The following is a 19763-nucleotide window of genomic DNA, read 5'->3' as shown; positions in this document are numbered from 1 at the left end:
TTGTATGCCAATTGGAAATGATTGACTTGCACTGCAGGGCTGGCATACGGCACTCCTGACTTCCAGCCAGAAAACAGAGAGGGCCATGGTCCAGGAGAGATGCCACAAACAGAGATGATGCTGAAGAGAGGCTGTTGACTTCGCTCCCCGACTGAAGGCCCAGGGGGCACAGCCCACCTCCTGTGGGTCCATCGGGCCATAGGAGGTGTTAGATCAAGCTGTGCATTTGGCCCCGGGGAAGGGGGAAAATCAACATCTGCTTGGTGCCAACTCCATCCTAGGTGCTTGGCTAAATATATTCCATGGATTTGAATGTTACCTTAATCCTCTGTGGTTGGAATCATCTCTGTATATACTCAGGGAAATGGAGGCTCAAAGATGTTAAGTAAGTTGCCAGGGACAACCTTCTCTGAGTCCAGGAAATGGTTTGAACAAAGCACTATCCAGAGCCACATTCCACAAAGTCACGTGTCTGTGTGTGCCAAGTCGCTTCAGCACGTCCTTCTCTTTGCTACCCTGTGGACTGTAGCCCACCAGGCTCCTCTGTCCATGGGATTCTCCAGGTAAGAATAGTGGAGTGGGTTGCCATACCCTCCTTCAGGGGATCTTCCTGACCCAGGGATTGAACCTGTGTCTCTTATGTCAGCTGCATTGGCAGGCAGTTTCTTTACTACTAGCACTATCTGGGAAGCCTGCAAAGTCACGTAGCCTTGTAGAATATGCTTTGGGTTTTCAATTTGGCACATGGCTGCAGGATTCTCTCACTGCATATCTCTTTGAGGCTCAGCTTTTTTTCCCCATCCCTGAGTCCAGACTCCCAATCAGATTTACAGCACAGGCCCAGAGGATGGTCTGGTCTCCTGGGTGCCTGGTGTCACTGCCAGAAATGTTTGTTGAGCATATAGTGATCCCACAGATAAATATTTGCAGAGAGTTATCACATTCACCCAGGGAAGTTATAACTCCAGTCAAGCTCAGAGAATTAAGTGAGCAGGCTCCTTTATTGGCATTAAAAAAAGAAACCAACAGTGATAATTCTGATTACCAAATAAAAATATGCCAACCAGGTTCAGCTCAGTCTCTTAATGGGTCACTAAACCAGCAGCTTTTCCTATGGTTATTTTAGAAAGGAAGATTGAAAAAAGTATCAAATGTAACTTGGATATGAGTTAAACTCTTTCTCACTTATATATCTTCCTTCCATTTCCCTTCCTGTCAGGGTCATAATTTACAATCTTGTTGCTTCTTAAAGCAGAAACTGGACTTCATAAATCAGGAAGTTACTGTAAAACACATAAGTGGTCAAGCCAGGTATCATTAATTAAAGCCAAATAACTTCCCTTCAATACTAATTCATAACTCACCCAAGAGAAGATTTTTTTGTTGCCTTGGTTTGGGCTATCGATCTACCTGAGCGCTTCTATTTGACTTCAGTGTAGTAACATCTCCACCTCCTCCTCCCCTAACTGAAATGGGAGCCCTAGGACACAGAGACATAACTCGATTGGCAAGAAACGAGACTGAAATATACCTCCATTTCTCTCTTTCCTGTCTGTGTACAGCTTGCAGTATAATAAGCAAAAATTAAAGTAATAACAATGATCATCGTCATAAGAAGAAGACAACAATGACTTTACAGTTATTTGTGAAGTACCACCTACATGCGGGGCTTCCCTGGTGGCTGGTGGTAAAAGAATCTGCCTGCCAATGCAGGAGACGCAGGTTTGATCCCTGGGTCAGGACGATCCCTTGGAGCAGGAAATGGCAACCCACTCTAGGATGCTTGCCTGGGAAATCCCATGGACAAAGGAGCCTGACGGGCTAAAGTCTATGGTGTCACAAAGGGTTGGGCATGACTTAGCGACTGAATAGCAACTACTGCTACATGCCAGGGACAATGATGAGTGCTTTACATATATACTTCCATTTAATTCTACTACAATACAAAGAAATGACTCCCCCTACCACCTCGCACACACACAGAGGCTTCTTTTTTTTAAAACCTGAGTTCACAGCACTTAGTAACTAATACTTGGTAAATATGTGGCTAATTCAAAACCAAGTTGGCAATTACCCTTCTCATGAATTTTTCTCTCCTCCACACTCCCCTTCTTCCCACTAGTGGTGTTCTTCACAGCGTTCCTCCCAAGGTAATCCTCTGGCAAGAGCACTCAGGTCTTAAAAACACCTTCCATCTCCCTGCTATGACCTCCTCCTCAATAAATGTAAAATGTGTCCCCTCCAAAGTGGATGAGGATACTCACAAATGTGCACACATTGAATCAAGAGTAGTAATCTTTTATCCCAGGAGTAGGAAATGGCAACCCACTCCAGTATTCTTGCCTGGAGAATCCCAAGGACAGAGGAGCCTGATGGGCTACAGTCCATTGGGTCACAAAGAGTTGGACACAACTGAGCACACACACACACAGAACCATCTACAGATCGCTTTCCACGTGCCAGGCTCTAGGTTAAGAAACAAAACTTTTCTTATCCCTGTGTTACATCTGAGGGAGCAGACTTGGAGGAACTGAGTGACCTGCTCAAGAGTCTCAGACCCAGGAGAGTTCAGATCAGAGATCCATACACAGGCAGCCTGGCTCCAGTGCCCACACTCTTAACTGTGATCTTGTGCCCCTTCCCGGAGCCCCACCCACTAGCAAACTGGAGACATTCTCGGGACAGGACAGGACAGAGCACTCTCGGTTCTGTGCCAATGAAACAGGTAACGGTTTACCTTCACAGCTCCAGGAGTTGCCAGCGATGTGCTCTGTGCTTGGTGAAGGAACAGATGTTTAGCAACTTTGCAGCAGCAAGGCGCAGGTTACGTAACATGGCGGAGCTATTTTTGAACTTGGGAAAATGCTGACTGTTCTTTCCCAAGTGCCACCTCTAAAACCAGGAATATTAAACATCAGGAACAGTTCCCCTTTTCCCCACTATTTTTTTCCTGAAACCAGAACAGACACAGGTCCACAGTGGGGTCATTAACCCAGCAAGCAGTCTTCTATGCCTGGGCTGGCACTGTCAGCAGTGAACAACTGCACAGTATCCTAACTACCCAAACTCTGTGCGCCAGACTAGCAGCAATGTCCATGAGGACCACCAGTCCCTAATTAGACCCAAGACATCAAACTCAACCAGTCAAAGCAGGACCCCCAGTCCCTCGGCACCTCGCCATGAATCCATCATGTATGACTTTACCTGAACCTCTTCCGAAGCTAGTTTGCACCCTCCTCACTACGGAGTGGGAGTGATGAGAGCTATTTGTTTACAGTTGCTTTGCCAACTAACACTTTTTCCTCTAGTTGAAAAGGTAACTTTCAAAGCCCAACGTGAGAACTCCTAAATCTGGAGTCATGGGCTTGCACTGAACAAGGTGATGGGTCTGAATCAGGGTGCAGACACGTGTGTTCTCTGCTAAAAGTGAAAGTGTTAGTCACTCGGTTGTGTCCGACTCTTTACGGCCCCATGGACTGTAGCCCTGCCAGGCTCCTCTGTCCATGGGATTCTCCAGCAATTCCCTTCTTCACAGGATCTTCCCAACCCAGGGATCGAACCCAGGTCTCCTGAATTGCAGGCGGATTCTTTACTGTCTGAGCCACCAGGGAAGGCCGTGTTCTCTGTTATCCAGACTAAAGATTCCTTACTGTCAACAACCCAAATGTCCATCAAAGGGAGATGATTAACTAAAAGATGGAACACATAAAACAGAATACAAAAAAAGCAACGAAGATGAATATGCTAGAATTCTATCTGTCCTCATAGACCATGCTTGAGCCATAAGGTGGAGGTAAAGGAAATTCCAACATCAGATACCACTTATATATATATTAAAAAGAGCTATCCATTGGGTCTAAGGCTTCCCAGGTGGTGCTTATAGTAAAGAATCCGCTTGCCAATGCAGGAGATGCAAGTTCAATCCCTGGGTTAGGAAGATCCCCTGGAGGAGGAAATGGAAACCCACTCCAGTATTCTTGTCTGAAAAATTCCATGGACAAGAGGAGCCTGGCAGGCTCCAGTCCATGGGGTTGCAAAGAGTCGGACATGACTGAGCAACTGAGGGCACACACACATTGGGTCTAAGGTCGTACATATGTTTACATCAAAATTTCAAAACATGTGCATGGATTTGGTTACATGCCAGATTCACTGTGGTGTTTTTCTGTTTTTCTCTCCCATGGCGAGAAAGGGAGAAAGAAATAAGCAGGACTTCTACCTGATCAGTACTGTGTTATTTCTTTTAAACACTTGAAACAAATATGACGTGTTCACTTAGCTCTCTGGCTCAAGTATAGGGGTGGGTGTTTCATCAGACTCAGCTTTTTGATACTATTCTCTCCTTAAAAAAAAAAAAAAGAAAAGAGTCCTTGTTACCTAACCCTGGGCTTGGTGGCTCAGATGGTAAAGAGTGTGCTTGCAATGTAGGAGACTCAGGTTCCATCCCTGGGTGGGGAATGTCCCTTGGAGAAGGGAACGGCTACCCACTCCAGTATTCTTGCCTGGAGAATCCCATGGACAGAGGAGCCTGGCAGGGCTACAGGCCATGGGGTTGCAAAGAGTTGGACACAACTGAGTGACTAACGCTTCCACTTTTACTTGTTACCTGAGGTTGTCTTTAGACAAATTTCTCAACCTTCATCAGACTGTACATTCTTTAAATTGTATGCTAATTTGTGCATGATTTTGGAGGCTAACACATGGTTCTCTGGATAGAAGGAGTGATGGATAGAAGACAGAGATCTAGTGCTCTTAACCCCTTCCCTAAAAACCACCTTCTTGGGACTCTCTCCAGCTGCTCATCCTTGCCTTGCCTGGAAAGGTCCCACTCTTTCTGAGATGGGTTTAATAAACGCTGGGCTAGTCGGGAAGTGTGGCGAGGACCCCAAACACTTGCCTGAGCGCCGCATGTGAACTGAACCCTCTGGCGCTCCTCGGGTAGAGAGATGTTTTATTAAACACCAGGCTGGGATGACGGCTCACTGCACTTAATGCATTACTTGTTTGGGGCTGAAATACCACCTACAACATTGCTGCATTCGAAGCATGACTCCTGGAAATAGCAGGCCAACATTTCAGAGCAGTAGAATTTATTTTTTTTTTTAAGGAATGGAATTCAGGGCGGTCACTGGAGAGAGTATTTGACTGTCTTGCCAATTATCCTTCTCAAATTCCTTTTCCTGTATACGTTATATTTCAATTGCCCTACAATTGAGTCATGTTTCCATCAGAATCATACAAATATTCCAGCTGCAGGGCACTTATGACGGAAAGTAAGAATTCATTAGTGCAGCCCTTGTCTTGGGCTGGCAGCAGTCCTGACTCTAACATGCTCCTATGCTTCACACCAATTTATCTGAGTTCCTTCCTGATACTTGGGCAATTATTTAAAATGCTGAAAGTAGCAATGTAGAAACAAGATTGTTAAAGAGGGAAAGAAGATAGGGGAAGGGAAAACTTCAAAGGACCATGATTTCTTAACCCAAAAGTTCACTTTTCAGGTAAATGTCAATTTCAGGTAAAATGTTTAAACCACCACACACACACACACACACACAGAGACACAGACACACACAGACACACACAGACACACACAGACACACACACACACACACACACACACACACACACACCAAGCCCCAGACCAGAAATTATCTCTGAACTGTAGCAGATTTAAAGTCCTAAAACCTTCCAGAGACATTTTAATGTTACTCTCTCCATTGAGCCTGACTCTTTGCAATCCCATGGACTGTAGCCTGCCAGGCTCTTTGGTTCATGGAATTCTCTAGGCAAGAATACTGGAGTAGGTAGTGATTTCTTCTCCAAGGGATCTTCCTGACCCAGGGATCAAACCTGGATCTCCCACATTTCAGGCAGATTCTTTACCATCTGAACCACCAGGGAAGCCTGAGACATTTTAGAGAGATGTGTTATTCTTTGGGTAATAAACTCACAGGATCTGTGGACTATAATTTCTGATGACCAAAACAATTTCACTGCTCACTCTAACAATCATTAAGTAACTGCCAGGTGCTCAGCATTTGTGCTAAGCAGCACTTTTCATGCATCACCTCAAGTAATACTCATGACAACTCCTAGAACATTGGTTCTCAAGGCATGTTCTCCAGAGTGACAACATCAGCATCACCAGGAACTTGCTAGAACTGCAAATTCTTGGCACCTAGTCCAGAGGTACTGAATTAGACACTCTGAGTGTGGGGCCCTCCATAGGGTTATCCCATGCTTTATTTATCCAATCTTTATAACAATAGAAGTTTATGCTGTGTCAGATTTTTTCCATTAGAAACTAGACACTCTGAGAGCGTCTTGTTTTAACAAGCCCACCCAGTGACTCTGATGCACGCTGAAGTATGAGAATCACCGCCTAGAAAGTAGTGTTATTATTACCACTTTGCAATGAACAATGGAAGCCCAGAAAGGTAAAATGACTGTCCGAGTTACATGGAAAGTGGATACGACAAGATTCGAAAGCCAACAAGTCTAACTCCATAGCCCAGTCCCTTCATCACAGTGCTATCCTGCTCATTATCTAAGAAATGAGCTTGGATTAAATCAGTCAACATCAGGCAAAAACAAGCACAATGAGTGTAGGAGTGATCCTTCCAAATCTCAACAGCTGAGCCATAACGACAGCCTGCAAAGACAAACAATGCTACTCAGAAACATAAAATCTAACTTAAATGTCCACGAAGATGGGAGTAGCTCACTAAATTATGACACAGCCACATGAAGGGAGACAGCGCAACTTTAAAAGTGATGCTTGCCAAGATTTCCAACAACCTGCAAAAATACTTGGGACATACAAAGGGAAGAGACATACAAACTCCAAGACCAGGAGCGCCAGTGTGGGCACTTGCCCCAAAGTGTAACATGCTGGTGAGGACATGGGAAGACGAGTGATTTCACACGCTGCCAGAGTGAACATAAGTTACACAGTGACTTGGTGGGACAGTTTGACAATAGACACTTAAAGTTTAAAATGCACATGTTCCATGACCCCAAAAGTCTACCTCTTAGAAACAAATCTAGAAAGATACTCGTACATGTATGTGAAAAGTCAGGTCAGGACGATCATCACTGAAGTTTAGTTTCTAATGGAAAAAATCTGAAACAACACAAATTTCTATTATTATGAAGACTGGATAAATAAAACTTGGGATAGCCCTATTGAGGAACGCAGTATGTAGGTTACAAGAAATGTCAGTATTCCTATATCCACATATTTACATATTCATATGCAGACCTATATATATATCTGTTCACATGCATTTGCACATGTATGAATTCATATGTATGGCTACATACATCTGGGCTTCCCTGGTGGCTCAGATGGTAAAGAATCTGCCTGCAATGCAGGAGACCCGGGCTCAAGCCCCAGGTGGGGAAGATCCCCTGGAGAAGTGAAAGGCTACCCACTCCAGTATTCTTGCCTGGAGAATCCCATGGACAGAGGAGCCTGTACAGTTCATGGGGTCACAGAGTCAGACACAAAGAACAGACACAAAGAGTGACTGTTAGTCACTCATTCAATACATACATCTACATATATTCACATGTTTATGTACATGTGTGTATATACACACTGATACACACATATATACACATTTATACTTAAGATATAACTATAGATAGAAGGTGGATAGATAGAGAGATAGGCAGATATATAGATCTCAAGCGTAGGTTTCCAAGGTATACTGTTGAGTAAAAAAAGCAAGTTGTAGAAAACCAAGGAAGGATGCTGTTACTTAAAAACAAAAGGACATGAGAAGAGAGGAAGAGGGGAGAGGAGAACAAGCAAGCAAGCCAGCAAATCCTACAGGCGGACACACAACATCCTCTATTCTCTGCACAGTTCAGCAAGGAGCGTGTGTGACTGTTAGTACTGAAACAGACAACCACGACAAAACTCTGGTCCCACTTTGGGGGACAAGCAAAGAGCCCCTCTTACTGGTGCAGCGTGTGCATGGGGGCCTCCGGCTTCTCCGTCTGCCCGTAGCAGCTGGCCTTGGCCTCGGGGATGTAGGAGAACTTGTCCAGCATGGAAGACGCGGCCGTGGTCAGGATGCCCAGCCCGTCTCGCACCCTCGCCTCCAGGCTGTAGTCCCAGTCGTCGTAGGAGACGGAAATGAGTCCCGATGGAAACTCTCTGGGGATGAGCTCTGTGTTCCCGGAGACCAAGCTGGGGACGATCCAGAAGAAATCGTACCCGGTGAGGCCGAGGGAGCGGGCCTCGCTCAGGATGAGAACCGCCTCGTCTTTGGAACAGTAGAGCAAGATGACGGAAGAGTGGATCTTCTTCAGCTGGACTTGCGTCTTTGCGTCCTCGAAGGACGTGTCCAGCGTGATCACGTTCTGCATGTCCCAGCCCACAAAGCTGTTGTCCACTGTGGTCTTGATGAAGCTGATGAAGTCCCTGTAGCCAGGGAAGATGGTGGTCACCAGGGAGAAGACATGCCAGTCGTAATCCTGCATGATCTTCAGCATGACCGTGGCTTGCTGCTGGATGGATGCTCCAAATTGGAAGAAGGTAGACGTTGGATCCTGCCATGGGGTGAAAAGAAAGCAAAACAGCAAATGAGGCAGAAGGCAGCTTACAGATGACCATCTGTCTTTGTAGCTCCTTCCTAGAAATGACGGGAAAGAAATCACATGCCTGTTCATTTGCAAACATTCCTGATCACCTACTGTAGGCCACGCTCTGGAATAGATAATGGAAACGCAGAGATGAAGGAGGTCCCTGAACTTGGAGCCCAGAGCCTGTAACAGTGAAGGACATCTGTTAATTTGCCAGCTTCACTGTCTACCAGTTCATCACACTACCAACCCTTTGGGTCCCCAAACACTACCTGACCCCCAGACTCAGGACTGGAAAATGAAGCCGGGAAACAACATCAGGAGATGGGGGAGCTTTCTGATGACAGACTCTGTTGTTTCTGGAGCCAATTACTCTAGACCTGCTGGTTACATAAGCCACACTTAAACTAATCTGAGCAAGGTTTCGGTCACTTGAACTTTAGATTCCTGTGAAATATCGACTGTGATAAACACCAGGTGGACATCTCTCTGATCAATAAATATTTGCTAATCACCTAATTACATGGCAACAGCATGTTAGCGCTTGACACACATGGTCTCTGCCTTCATAGATGTGGAATAAAAGTGAGGAAGAGTAACTTCAATGAACTGATTGCTAAGAGAGGCATAAGGAGACGCTGAAGTTTCAAAAGAGGGAAGCCAGTGGACAGTGTAGTCAGAGGAGCCCTGGGGATACATCTTGACTGTTTCAGGAGCTGGAGATAAATGGATGATGGCCTGTGATGTAGGGGGATGAGATGATGTTGAAGAGCTTGGCAGAAACCCTATCACATACAGCCTCAGGAGCCGTGTCAGATCTTATACTGAGCATAAGGGTGAGTGCCTGAATGCTTACCCTGGAAAGTGACATGGTTACTTGTGTTGGGTTAAAGGGTCCCTCATAGTCCTAACATCTCCCCAAGTCATGACCCTGATCATAACAGCAAATATCTGTTTAGAAAAAGAACAGGTGATGCACACAGTTGTGCCATTTCCAAACCCTTAACTTGTCAGATTTCTGTGATGATCCTGTGAGGCTGGTACTGTCATTGGAAGGACTGGATGCTGAAGCTCCAATACTTTGGCTATCTGATTTAAAAAGTCAACTCATTGGAAAAGACCCCGATGCTGGGAAAGACTGAGGGCAGGAGGAGAAGCGGGCGACAGAGGATGAGATGGTTGGATGGCATCACCGACTCAATGGACATGAGTTTGAGCAAATTCCGAGAGATGGTGAAGGACAGGGGAGCCTGGAGTGCTGCAGTCCATGGGGTCGCAGAGTCAGACACAACTGAGCAACTGGCAGGGGCAAATGAGCCTCAGGACAGTCCATGGCGAGTCAGCATCCAAACTCAGGTTTTGGTTCAACTTCCTGCCCTCCTCCCAAAATACCACCACTGGGATCACTGAAGATGTCCATAAAGTAGGTGCTTAAACCATGTCATGGACCCACTGGCATGGTGTGAAAACGATGACTAAACAGAAAGTATCAACCTGTATTATAGCAAAACAGGGTTTGACAATTGTTGAGATGTATTTTTTTTCTGGAAACTGAACGAATTTTTAGAGGGTCCTTATCATATTGCTGCGATTCATGGGGTTGCAAAGAGTCGGACACGACTGAGCGACTGAACTGAACTGAACTATCATATTGCAGCCATGTTTGCATTTTGCCTTCTGTACTTACCATGTATGTTTAACACATCCTCAATTGTATGGATACAGTGATTCCATTTCATGCATGTGTGCATGTGTGTGTCTGTGAGTAGATGATTCCATTCATGTCTTTCAGAGCAATACTTTGTAGCTGTGCATGTCAAGTCTTTCAACAAGTCTGCATAATTTTCCCCGAGGATGCTCACTGAATAGAAAATTTTATCCAAAAAGGGTAAAAGCTACAGTTCTTAGAAATATCCCCCTTTTCCTAAAGTGCATGGTGTTTGGGGGGATAAATTGAGTGCAGCGTGGCCTGAAGGCAGAGAGAAAAAAATAGAAATAAATGCCTTCTGGGTCCCTTTCAACATTACAGTTCTATGAATTTTCCCTAATTAAATCAATTAAATTGGGTAACAGATTTAAAGACTTTGGATAATTATCTTTTTCCCTACAGTAGCTTTTGGAGAAATCCAATATTCTTGGATTGACTAATCACTTTAAATCATGCCTCAACAAGGCTGCGAACTGCTTAAGGGCAGAGATTGCTGTCCTCACCCGTGTCCCCGAAACCTGGCAGAAGCTCTGGCACATGGCCCGTCAGTAAGTGGAGAGTGAACGAGTGCATGAGGGGACAGATGTGTGAGCGCAGCCTGAGAGAGGTGTCCTTGATTTAAACACGGCGCGAAAGGGGAGAATTCAGCATCCAAGCCTGCATTTTGTGTGACTTGCACGTCATGTCCAAAAAATGAAAGTTTTCCACATGCTTATCCCCCTATTCTGAGGAACCACTGCACCATCCAATGCCCAAAATATACCAGTGTACCCTTTATTGACAAAGAGGGCTTCCCTGGTGGCTCAGTGGTAAAGAATTCACCTGCCAAGCAGGACGTGTGGGTTCGACCCCTGGGTTGGAAGGCTCTCCTGGAGAAGGAAATGGAAACTCACTCCAGTAAGCTTGCCCGGGAAATTCCATGCTCGGAGGAGCCTGGAGGGCTACAGTCAATGGGGCCACAGAGAGTTGGACATGTGGGATCTTAGTGCCCTGACTGAGGACCGAACACGTGTCTCTGCACTGCAATGTGGATTCCCGGCCACTGGACCGCCAGAGAAGTCCTGGTAATTCACTCCTGACTCGAGCATCTCAACAATTAGCCTTGTCCTTGGCTGCCTGATTGAAATTTCTAAAAGACTGCTGTAACACACTGCTGTAACACACACACATTGATGGCTCCCGTGGATCTATTACATTCAGTTTACACCCTCTACTCTACCCCTTCACGCACACCAGTCAGACTTTATAGTTGAAACAGCACGGGCTCTGGGGTCTATCAGACCTGAGTTCAAGTCCTGGCTCTGCATTAACTGCCACGTGCCTAGTCATCAGTTGCGATCCTTTGGACTGTAGCACACTTGGCTCCTCTGTCCATGACATTTTCCAGGCAAGAATACTGGAGTGGGTTGGCATTTCCTTCTCCAGGGGATCTTCCAGGCGCAGGGACCAAACCCGCATCTCCTGCACTGGCAGGTGGATTCTTTACTCGCTGAGCCACAGAGAAAGCCCAGCTAGCCATGTGACCACGGCTACCTAAACCTCCTGGATCTGAGTTTCTTTGCCTATGACACGGTAACTGTGAGTACCATCCACAGGGCTGCTGTGAGGATAAGCAGGAGTGAAAGGCTGAGTCCCACGGTTCAGGGGGTCCCCTCCTCATCCTCTGTTCTCCCAGTGGTCCCCAACCTTTTTGGCACTAGGGACCAGTTTCGTGGAAGACAATTTCCCCACAGACCAGGGACAGTGGGCATGATTTGGGGATGATTCAAGTGCATTACATTTATTGTGCACTTTATTTCTAGTACTATTACGTCAGCTCCACCTCAGATCATCAGGCATTTAGATTCCAGAGCCTGGGGACCCCTACTCTAGATAGACCACATGGACACTGCCAGAAACCTAAGTGGGTCAGATCCTTATTATAAGTAAAAATGGTATCTCCAGGTCTACTGACATGATAGTTTTGCATTCCCTTCTCCGTCCAAAACCAGATCATCCAGCCCGTTCATCCTGAGCCCAAGGGGCTGCACGAACAGAAGGAAGAGATGAATCATGCTTTGGAGAGAAACCGTGGCTAATGTCCTTTACGGACCTCAAGCACCACTGCCATTTCCATTGGCGTCTGAAACTTAAACTTCCCAAACCACGGCGGACAAAAGGCAATGTATACCCCTTGGAGGGATGAAAGCCAGAAGTTATTTGCAAAAGGAGACACAGACGTAGAGAACAGACTTTTGGACTCAGTGGGAGGAGAACAGGGTGGGACGATTTGAGAGCATATCATTGAAACATCTACATGACTAGATGTAAAATAGATAACCAGTGTAAGTTTGATGTATGATGCAGGGCACCCAAAGCAGGGGCTCTGTGACAACCTGGAGGGATGGGGTGGCGGGGGGGATTCCCGAGGGAGAGAGGACACATGTGTACCTATGGCCGATTCATACTGATATATGGCAAAAACCATCACAATATTGTATAGTAATTATCCTTCAATTAAATTAAATAATTTTTTAAAAAGCATAATTGCACAGCAAGGCACTGACAAGGCTTGTGTTTAGCTTTGGGATTTTCAAAGATGGCTCTATGGATGTGCAGGAGGTGATGGGGGAGTCTGACCACACGCCTGGGACCTAGCATCTGATGTGTGTGCCAAATGGGCCTTTGTTTCAAGGCCCTCCTGCACCTTCTTTCCGATTCCCACCTGGACAGCAAAGGCTGACCCTCCTGCACATCCCTCCTCCCACCATCACTCAGCCTGCTCCCTTCAGGCCCCACAGATCAGCCTGATCAACTCTGGCACCGGCTCCCTCGGCAGCATGCTGCCGGGGCAGAGGAACAGATTTCAGACACCCGCTTTGGTTCTGGAGCAAAAGCGGTTCCCTCCCCAAGCTCACGGCTCTGCAGAAGCAGAACAAACCGTTTCAAACCCAGAGTCGAGGGGCAGGGAAGTGTGGGATTACGGGTGTCTGCTTTCTACTCTGCATTCCAGTCCTGCCGTGACTGTCATTCTAGAATGCTCCAGACCTCGCTGAGTTCCCGGGGTGAGACCTGACTCCATGGGGATCAAGGTCTGATGTTTAATAGAGTCTAAAACCAACTCTCATTACACGTACCCATTTAGAGGCTATAAAGGACACCCACGCCCATTATCTCTTTGATTCTAACTACTCAAGAGATGAGGTGCTGCCAGTGGTTATAACCCTCGTGGATGGCATTTCTCATAAAGACACAGGGAGAAGGGTAAATGATTTCCCTAAAATCCACATGGCCCCACGCTGACAACAGCTGACTTATTGCAAGATGTCATCCAGTGTTTCTTTACACACACCAGTGGCTTTCACTGCTGGCTACACAGCAGAATCACTTGGAGAGCTAAAAAAAAACCCAAAAAAACCAGTGTTCATGCTCCATGCCAGTCCAGCTGAAACTGAATTTCTGTGACCTGAGTATATGAACGGCAAAGCTGACATATTTGTTTTTCCTCTATCTTCTCTCAGCAGCAGGTGAGCATTGCTCACGTTCGTATCTTCAAAGCCTAGCGCCCTGTCTGACACACAGTAGGGGCCCAATAAATATTTGGTGAGAAAAGTAAATGAGCAGGAAACTCATCCTGAGGAAGCAAGAGAGAACTGGCTGCTGTTGTTAACCCGGAACCCATTTCCATAGCTTATTTTCCTCTGCCTGCCATGTGGGCACCAAAACAAAAAAGCATAGTCTTGCAGAAGACCCAACAAAGATCTTGAAAGACTCCTTGGGAATTTGCTTTCCGCCTGGCTAAGCCCTGATGTCCTTTCTGCTCCTCTTGTTGTGTATCAACTGAGCTAGTAAGCATATTTTATTTCATTTTTCATGGATGAGAGGAAAAGTAGAAATGTCAAGCTTGAGGAGCCTGAGGATTCAGATGAATAGAATGCTCACATACATGTAAGCTGGATCTGTTTCACTAGAGGATCTCTCTTCCTCTCGCCATCTGCCTGCTGCCTCCTCCATCATCAGCAGCAATATCACCGCCATCACCACCTTCTTCAGCACTGCCATCCAGCCATCCTCACCTTCGTCATCATGGTCATCACCGCAACCAGCATTTATTCTATATGCAGCTGCTGTTGTGTAGTCGCTAAGTTGTATCTGACTCTTCTGCAACCCCACGGACTGTAGCCCGCCAGGCTCCTCTGTCCATGGGATTCTCCAGGCAAGAATACTGGAGTGGGTTGCCATGCCCTTCTCCAGGGGATCTTAACCCAGGGATCAAACCTGCTGCTGCTGCTGCTAACTCGCTTCAGTCATGTCTGACTCTGTGCGACCCCAGAGACGGCAGCCCATCAGGCTCCCCCATCCCTGGGATTCTCCAGGCAAGAACATTGGAGTGGGTTGCCATTTCCTTCTCCAATGCATGAGAGTGAAAAGTGAAAGTGAAGTCGCTCAGTCATGTCTGATTCTTAGTGACCCCATGGACTGTGGCCCACCAGGCTCCTCCGTCCATGGGATTTTCCAGGCAAGAGTGCTGGAGTGGGGTGCCACTGCCTTTTCCAAGGGATCAAACCTGTGTCTCCTGAATTGGCAGGTGGGTTCTTTACCACTGAGCCACCTGGGAAGCCCCTCTATATATAATACAATGTGATATATAGTAGCAAGTATTATTTATAAAGGTTAAAAACACTGGCTCAGAGAATGTAACTTGCCCAAACCCACAGAACCAGTACATGGCAGAGGCAGGATTCAAGGCTAGGTGATCCAAGTCCAAAATCTGGTTGCTTAGCTACCGGAAAACACTGATTCCAGGTATGCAGAAAAGGAGAAAGGCGTAAGTGTGTGTGTGTGTGGTGAATACCACCACTAATCTTTCTTGAGGCATCCAACTGGAAATCCCTCAGAAATGGGCAACCAGTAGCAACGACCTCACATCAGGTGTCAAGCAGGGTATGCGGGAGAGCGGAACTGAGCGGGGAAGTCACACCCAGGGACCGTTTCCCCAAAGCACACCAGCTCCACCACCCACGAACACGATATCCCACTCCAGGCAGCCTCCACCCATTGGACCATTCTATGATCCATGATCTGTCCTTCACTTGGCTCCTCTCAGAAGACACAGACAGGTTGTTCCCTCATTTATGGCTGTAGTCCACCACTTCTCAAGCCAAGCCGCATCCACATCATCTTTATCACCCAACGGGTTTATTTCATTTTCTTTTCCCTGTCGCACCCGCTCATGTTCAGACCCTTGGCAGTTCTCTCTCTAACTATACAGAAGGAGCCTCTTATCTAGAGTGCCTACCCTGATCTCCCCTTTCCCCTGCCCACCCTCCACACTGCTGCTGGATCTGTCTTTCTAAAGTTCAAGCTGGACCACAGGGCCCTCCTCTTTACATTTTTCAGTAGCTCCAACAGCCTTCAAGATAAAGTGGAGACACACACCAACCCCATCACAGTCTGGACTCAAGTGTTTGGGACTCAGGATCTCCATCAGCACCTGTGAGAGGTCAGGGACTCCATGAACATGTGGTAAGCTGAATTACTGAGAGAGCTAACTAAGCTAAGTAATGAGTGCTTGTAAAGAAACCCAAAGGAAGTCTTCATACATTCCCCGGTCCATCATGTCCCCAAAACACACCAGCCCCATTCCCCACAGACACAGAATTCCACTCCAAGCAACCTCACTGGACCATTTTATGATCTGTGGTCTATCTCCCATTTTGCTTTTGTCGGGAGCTGGTGGACCAGCATTTGTCAAAAATAACCTAACAAATCCTTTCTCAGCTCTTTCCTCTCCTCTCTTCAAATTAGAAGTTTAGTGTTAAGTTTCTAGTGAGTGTTGGGTTCCCAGCTAGGGTAGCTGTGTCCAAGGTAGCTGAAGAATTTTGATTCAGAGACCAGGAGAGGAACACTTGAGTCTGTGCACTAGCCTCTCAGAATAAAGCGGGAAGGATGGGTGTCAGGCAAGATAACTACAAAGGAGAACACTATGACTTGGGGTGGAGCAAGGAAGGAGCCACATAAAGTGACTAAGCCTTCAACTGTCTTCTAGCCTGGCTTTCCAATACAGCACCTACTGACCACGGGCTTCCCAGGTGGCCCTGCGGTAAAGAACTGGTCTGCTGATGCGGGAGACATAAGAGATGCAGGTTCAATCCCTGGTTTGGGAAGATCCCCTGGAGGAGGAAAAGGCAACTCATTCCAGTATTCCAGCCTGGAGAATCCCCTGGACAGAGAAGCCTGGTGGGCTATGGTCCACAGAGTACAAAAGACTCAGATACAACTGAAGCAACTTAGCATGTACTGAGCACACATGACTATTTACACTGATTCTTAAAATATGAAGTACAATAAAATATGTTTCTTAGTCACTAACCACATTTTAAGAGGCTCAAAAATCTTCAAAGCTGATGCTGTCCCCTACCAGTCCGACCCCAAAAGATGCCAAATCAGTTGGTCTGGGATGGGGTTCAGAATATATCTAATTCCCCTGGGTAAGTCTAATGTGCAGCCAAGATTGAAAACACTAACCCAAGTCTTCAGCATCCAACCCTATAGTTTTGTATTAGCTTACCTGGGGAAGGTTTTATACCTTCAGATTTCCAGGCTCCATGCCATCTCCACTGAATCAGCATCTCACCTAGAGGAATCCTAGGATATATATTTACCCCTAAATATGCTAATCCTTTGCCCCCCTGATGCAAAGAGCTGACTCATAGGAACAGATCCCAATGCTGGGAAAGATTGGAGGCAAAAGAAAAGGGGGGCGGCAGAGGATGAGATGGCTGGACGGCATCACCGACTCAATGGACATGAGTGTGAGCAAACTCTGAGAGATGCTGAAGGACAGGGAAGCCTGGCGTGCTGCAGTCCATGGGGTCGAAGAGAGTCAGATGCCACTTAGCGACTGAACAACAACGAAGTGCATAAGGCACTTGGCACATTGCGGGGCCTCAGTCAAGTCGACCTGGAGTTAGTAGAGGTGGACAGATGGTAACCTTGACCGTGAAGCCTCGTCTCATGTCCACCATGGCCTCCTTACTGCCCCACTTCCGACATATTCCCCCTTTCTGAATTTTCAGCACTGTGATCGTTCCAGCCCACCCCTCAGCCCTCTGTGTGGTTGCCTGGGTGCACGCATCTCGCCTGTCCTTCAGACTAGAATTCTCAAGGACAGGAGCCCTCACCCTTCTGAGTCCTCATCAACCCCTTGCATGGCAGTGCGCCACGGTTCTGGGAATGAAACGGGGAGTAACATCCCAAGGGTGCAAGGCTGAAAGGGAGCAGAGCTGGAGACCAGTGCTTTATGGACTTGAGTGAGCCTGCGGGTCTACTGCTCTAGGAGGAGACGTCCACCTAGAATCGCCTCTCGTTCATTCGGCGACTATTAACAAACTCCCGCTATGTGCCCAGCATTGTTCTAGGAAAGGGAATCAAGGGAAGGAGGCTTCCAAAGTGAAGATCCCCACTCTCGGGAACTTTACATTCTTATGGCAGGAGATGGGCTCCCCTGGTAGCTTGGCTGCTAAAGAATCTGCCTGCAATGCGGGAGAGCTGGGTTTAATCCCTGGGTTGGGAAGATCCCCTGGAGGAGGACATGGCAAACCACTCTAGTACTCCTGCCTGGAGAATCCCCATGGACAGAGGAGCCTGGCGGGCTACAGCCCGGGGTGGGGTTAGAAAGAGTCGGACACAACTGAGCAACTAAGCACAGCACATGGGAGGAGACAGACAAGGAGAAAGGAAATCAGATAGGCAGCAGTTCAAGGCGGGAGGGGAGAGGAGTGCCCTTTTTGATCATCTGGTCTGTTACCCTGGAGCAGATCGAAAGAAAATAAAGGAGTTGTCAGCCAGGCAAAGCTGAGGAGTGGGCTGGAGGTAAGGAGAGCCCTCCAAGCAGAAGGAGCTGCATGCACAAAGGTAAGAAAGGGCCTGGAAGGTCAGGGAACAGAAGGAAGATCAGAACAGTTGCAGTTGAATCTGCCAACAAGAGGGTGGTGAGAAAAGTTAGGTAGGACAGGCAGCAGAGCCCACATGTTACAGTGAGAGCTCTGAAGATCATGGCAAGGGGGCTGGATTTAATTCCTAGGTCCTTTTTATTCCAAAGAATTCCTCTGCTAAAGGCACCAGTAGTATCTCCTAGCTCAGGAGAGGATCTGGAACTTTGGGGATGTTGGCATTTCATGTGAGCCAGCCCCATTTTTCTCTTTGGAATTCCTACCTGTGCCAGGAGGGGAGCCTCCCTTGAAGATGCAGAAAGGCAGGTAACTGTTTGCTACATCATTCAGTCACCTGGTGCCCTAACCTTGAATAGTGTGGTGAGGACAACCACGTCTGCTGGGGCCATTCAGAGCTCATCCCAGTTCACCATCCAGAGTCAAGCCCTCCCTCTAACAGATACCACAGTGCCAGAGGAGAGACTTCACAGAGGCATGGAGAGATTATGCCTTGCTTCCAGCTGCAACTAGCTCAGGACAGTCCAGCATCCCCCACATTCCTCAGAAGCATATCCTCACTCTTAGACCAGTCCTGCTCTCCGGATCATTAGCAGGGCTGGCCAAGAAGAGACACCTGCTGAGATTCAGGCCCTTATTTCTATGCAAGGATGCAGCAAAGGCCCAAGCTGGCTTCACCCGGTGCTCTGTCAACCTGCGGGTGACCATCTGACTCAAGCCTTCCAAACAGGGTTGTTAGCGATTATAGATTCTCTGAGGCTGCTGCTGCTGCTAAGTCGCTTCAGTCACGTCCGACTCTGTGTGACCCCATAGACAGCAGCCCACCAGGCTCCCCCATCCCTGGGATTCTCCAGGCAAGAACACTGGAGTGGGTTGCCATTTCCTTCTCCAATGCACGAAAGCAAAAAGTGAAAGTGAAGTCACTCAGTCGTGTCTGACTCTTTGCAACCCCGTGGACAGCAGCCTACCAGGCTCCTTCATCCATGGGATTTTCCAGGCAAGAGTACTGGAGTGGGGTGTCATCGCCTTCTAGGTCTACCCATTCTCACAGAGAAAACCAGAGGGAAATTCTACCTGATCAGATCACTGAGCCAGGTCTCTAAAGAGCTGATAGCGAGAGCATCTTTTTTTGGAGGTCCCAAGTGTAACTGGCCTACTGACCTTTCTCTGTGCACCTAAAGCCATTTTTATTTCAGATTCCTTTTCTTAAAGAAGCATGAGCCTCCCTGAGCCACATCATGGGTATCTGCCATTCCGACCGCTGAGATCTTCCTCCTTTACTGGTCATCGTAAATTTCCACAGGGAGCCATCATTTCCCCTTTCTCAGTCAAACCAACTGGCCCACCCAATTCCCTTAGGGCTGGCAATTAATTCATGGGTAGGAACACATCCTAAGTGGTGCAATCAGAGTGATTCTTGGGATTTGTGGGAGAGCGATTAGAAAAAGTTTCTCTTACTGTTAGACTTAAACCTGTAAGTACATTCAGCCAAAATTTCTAACAACCATCCCGCCAAGACACAGTATCTT

At 47.1% G+C, this 19763-nt stretch overlaps 1 protein-coding gene across 1 annotated transcript in view; it reads right to left on the bottom strand.

Annotated features, from left to right (window-relative positions):
- GRIN2A (glutamate ionotropic receptor NMDA type subunit 2A) overlaps positions 1–19763 on the bottom strand; it is a 436390-nt gene that overhangs the window by 171765 nt on the left and 244862 nt on the right. Inside the window, exon 2 of the mRNA XM_052664054.1 lies at positions 7970–8562. Coding sequence (XP_052520014.1) covers positions 7970–8562 — 593 coding nt within the window. The remainder of the gene's footprint in view (positions 1–7969; positions 8563–19763) is intronic.

The sequence above is a fragment of the Budorcas taxicolor genome, chromosome 2, assembly GCF_023091745.1.
Source record: "Budorcas taxicolor isolate Tak-1 chromosome 2, Takin1.1, whole genome shotgun sequence".
In the NCBI taxonomy this organism is placed as follows: Eukaryota; Metazoa; Chordata; class Mammalia; order Artiodactyla; family Bovidae; genus Budorcas; species Budorcas taxicolor.
Note: the sequence above shows the minus strand (reverse complement) of the source record. Positions and strands in the feature narration are given on the sequence as shown.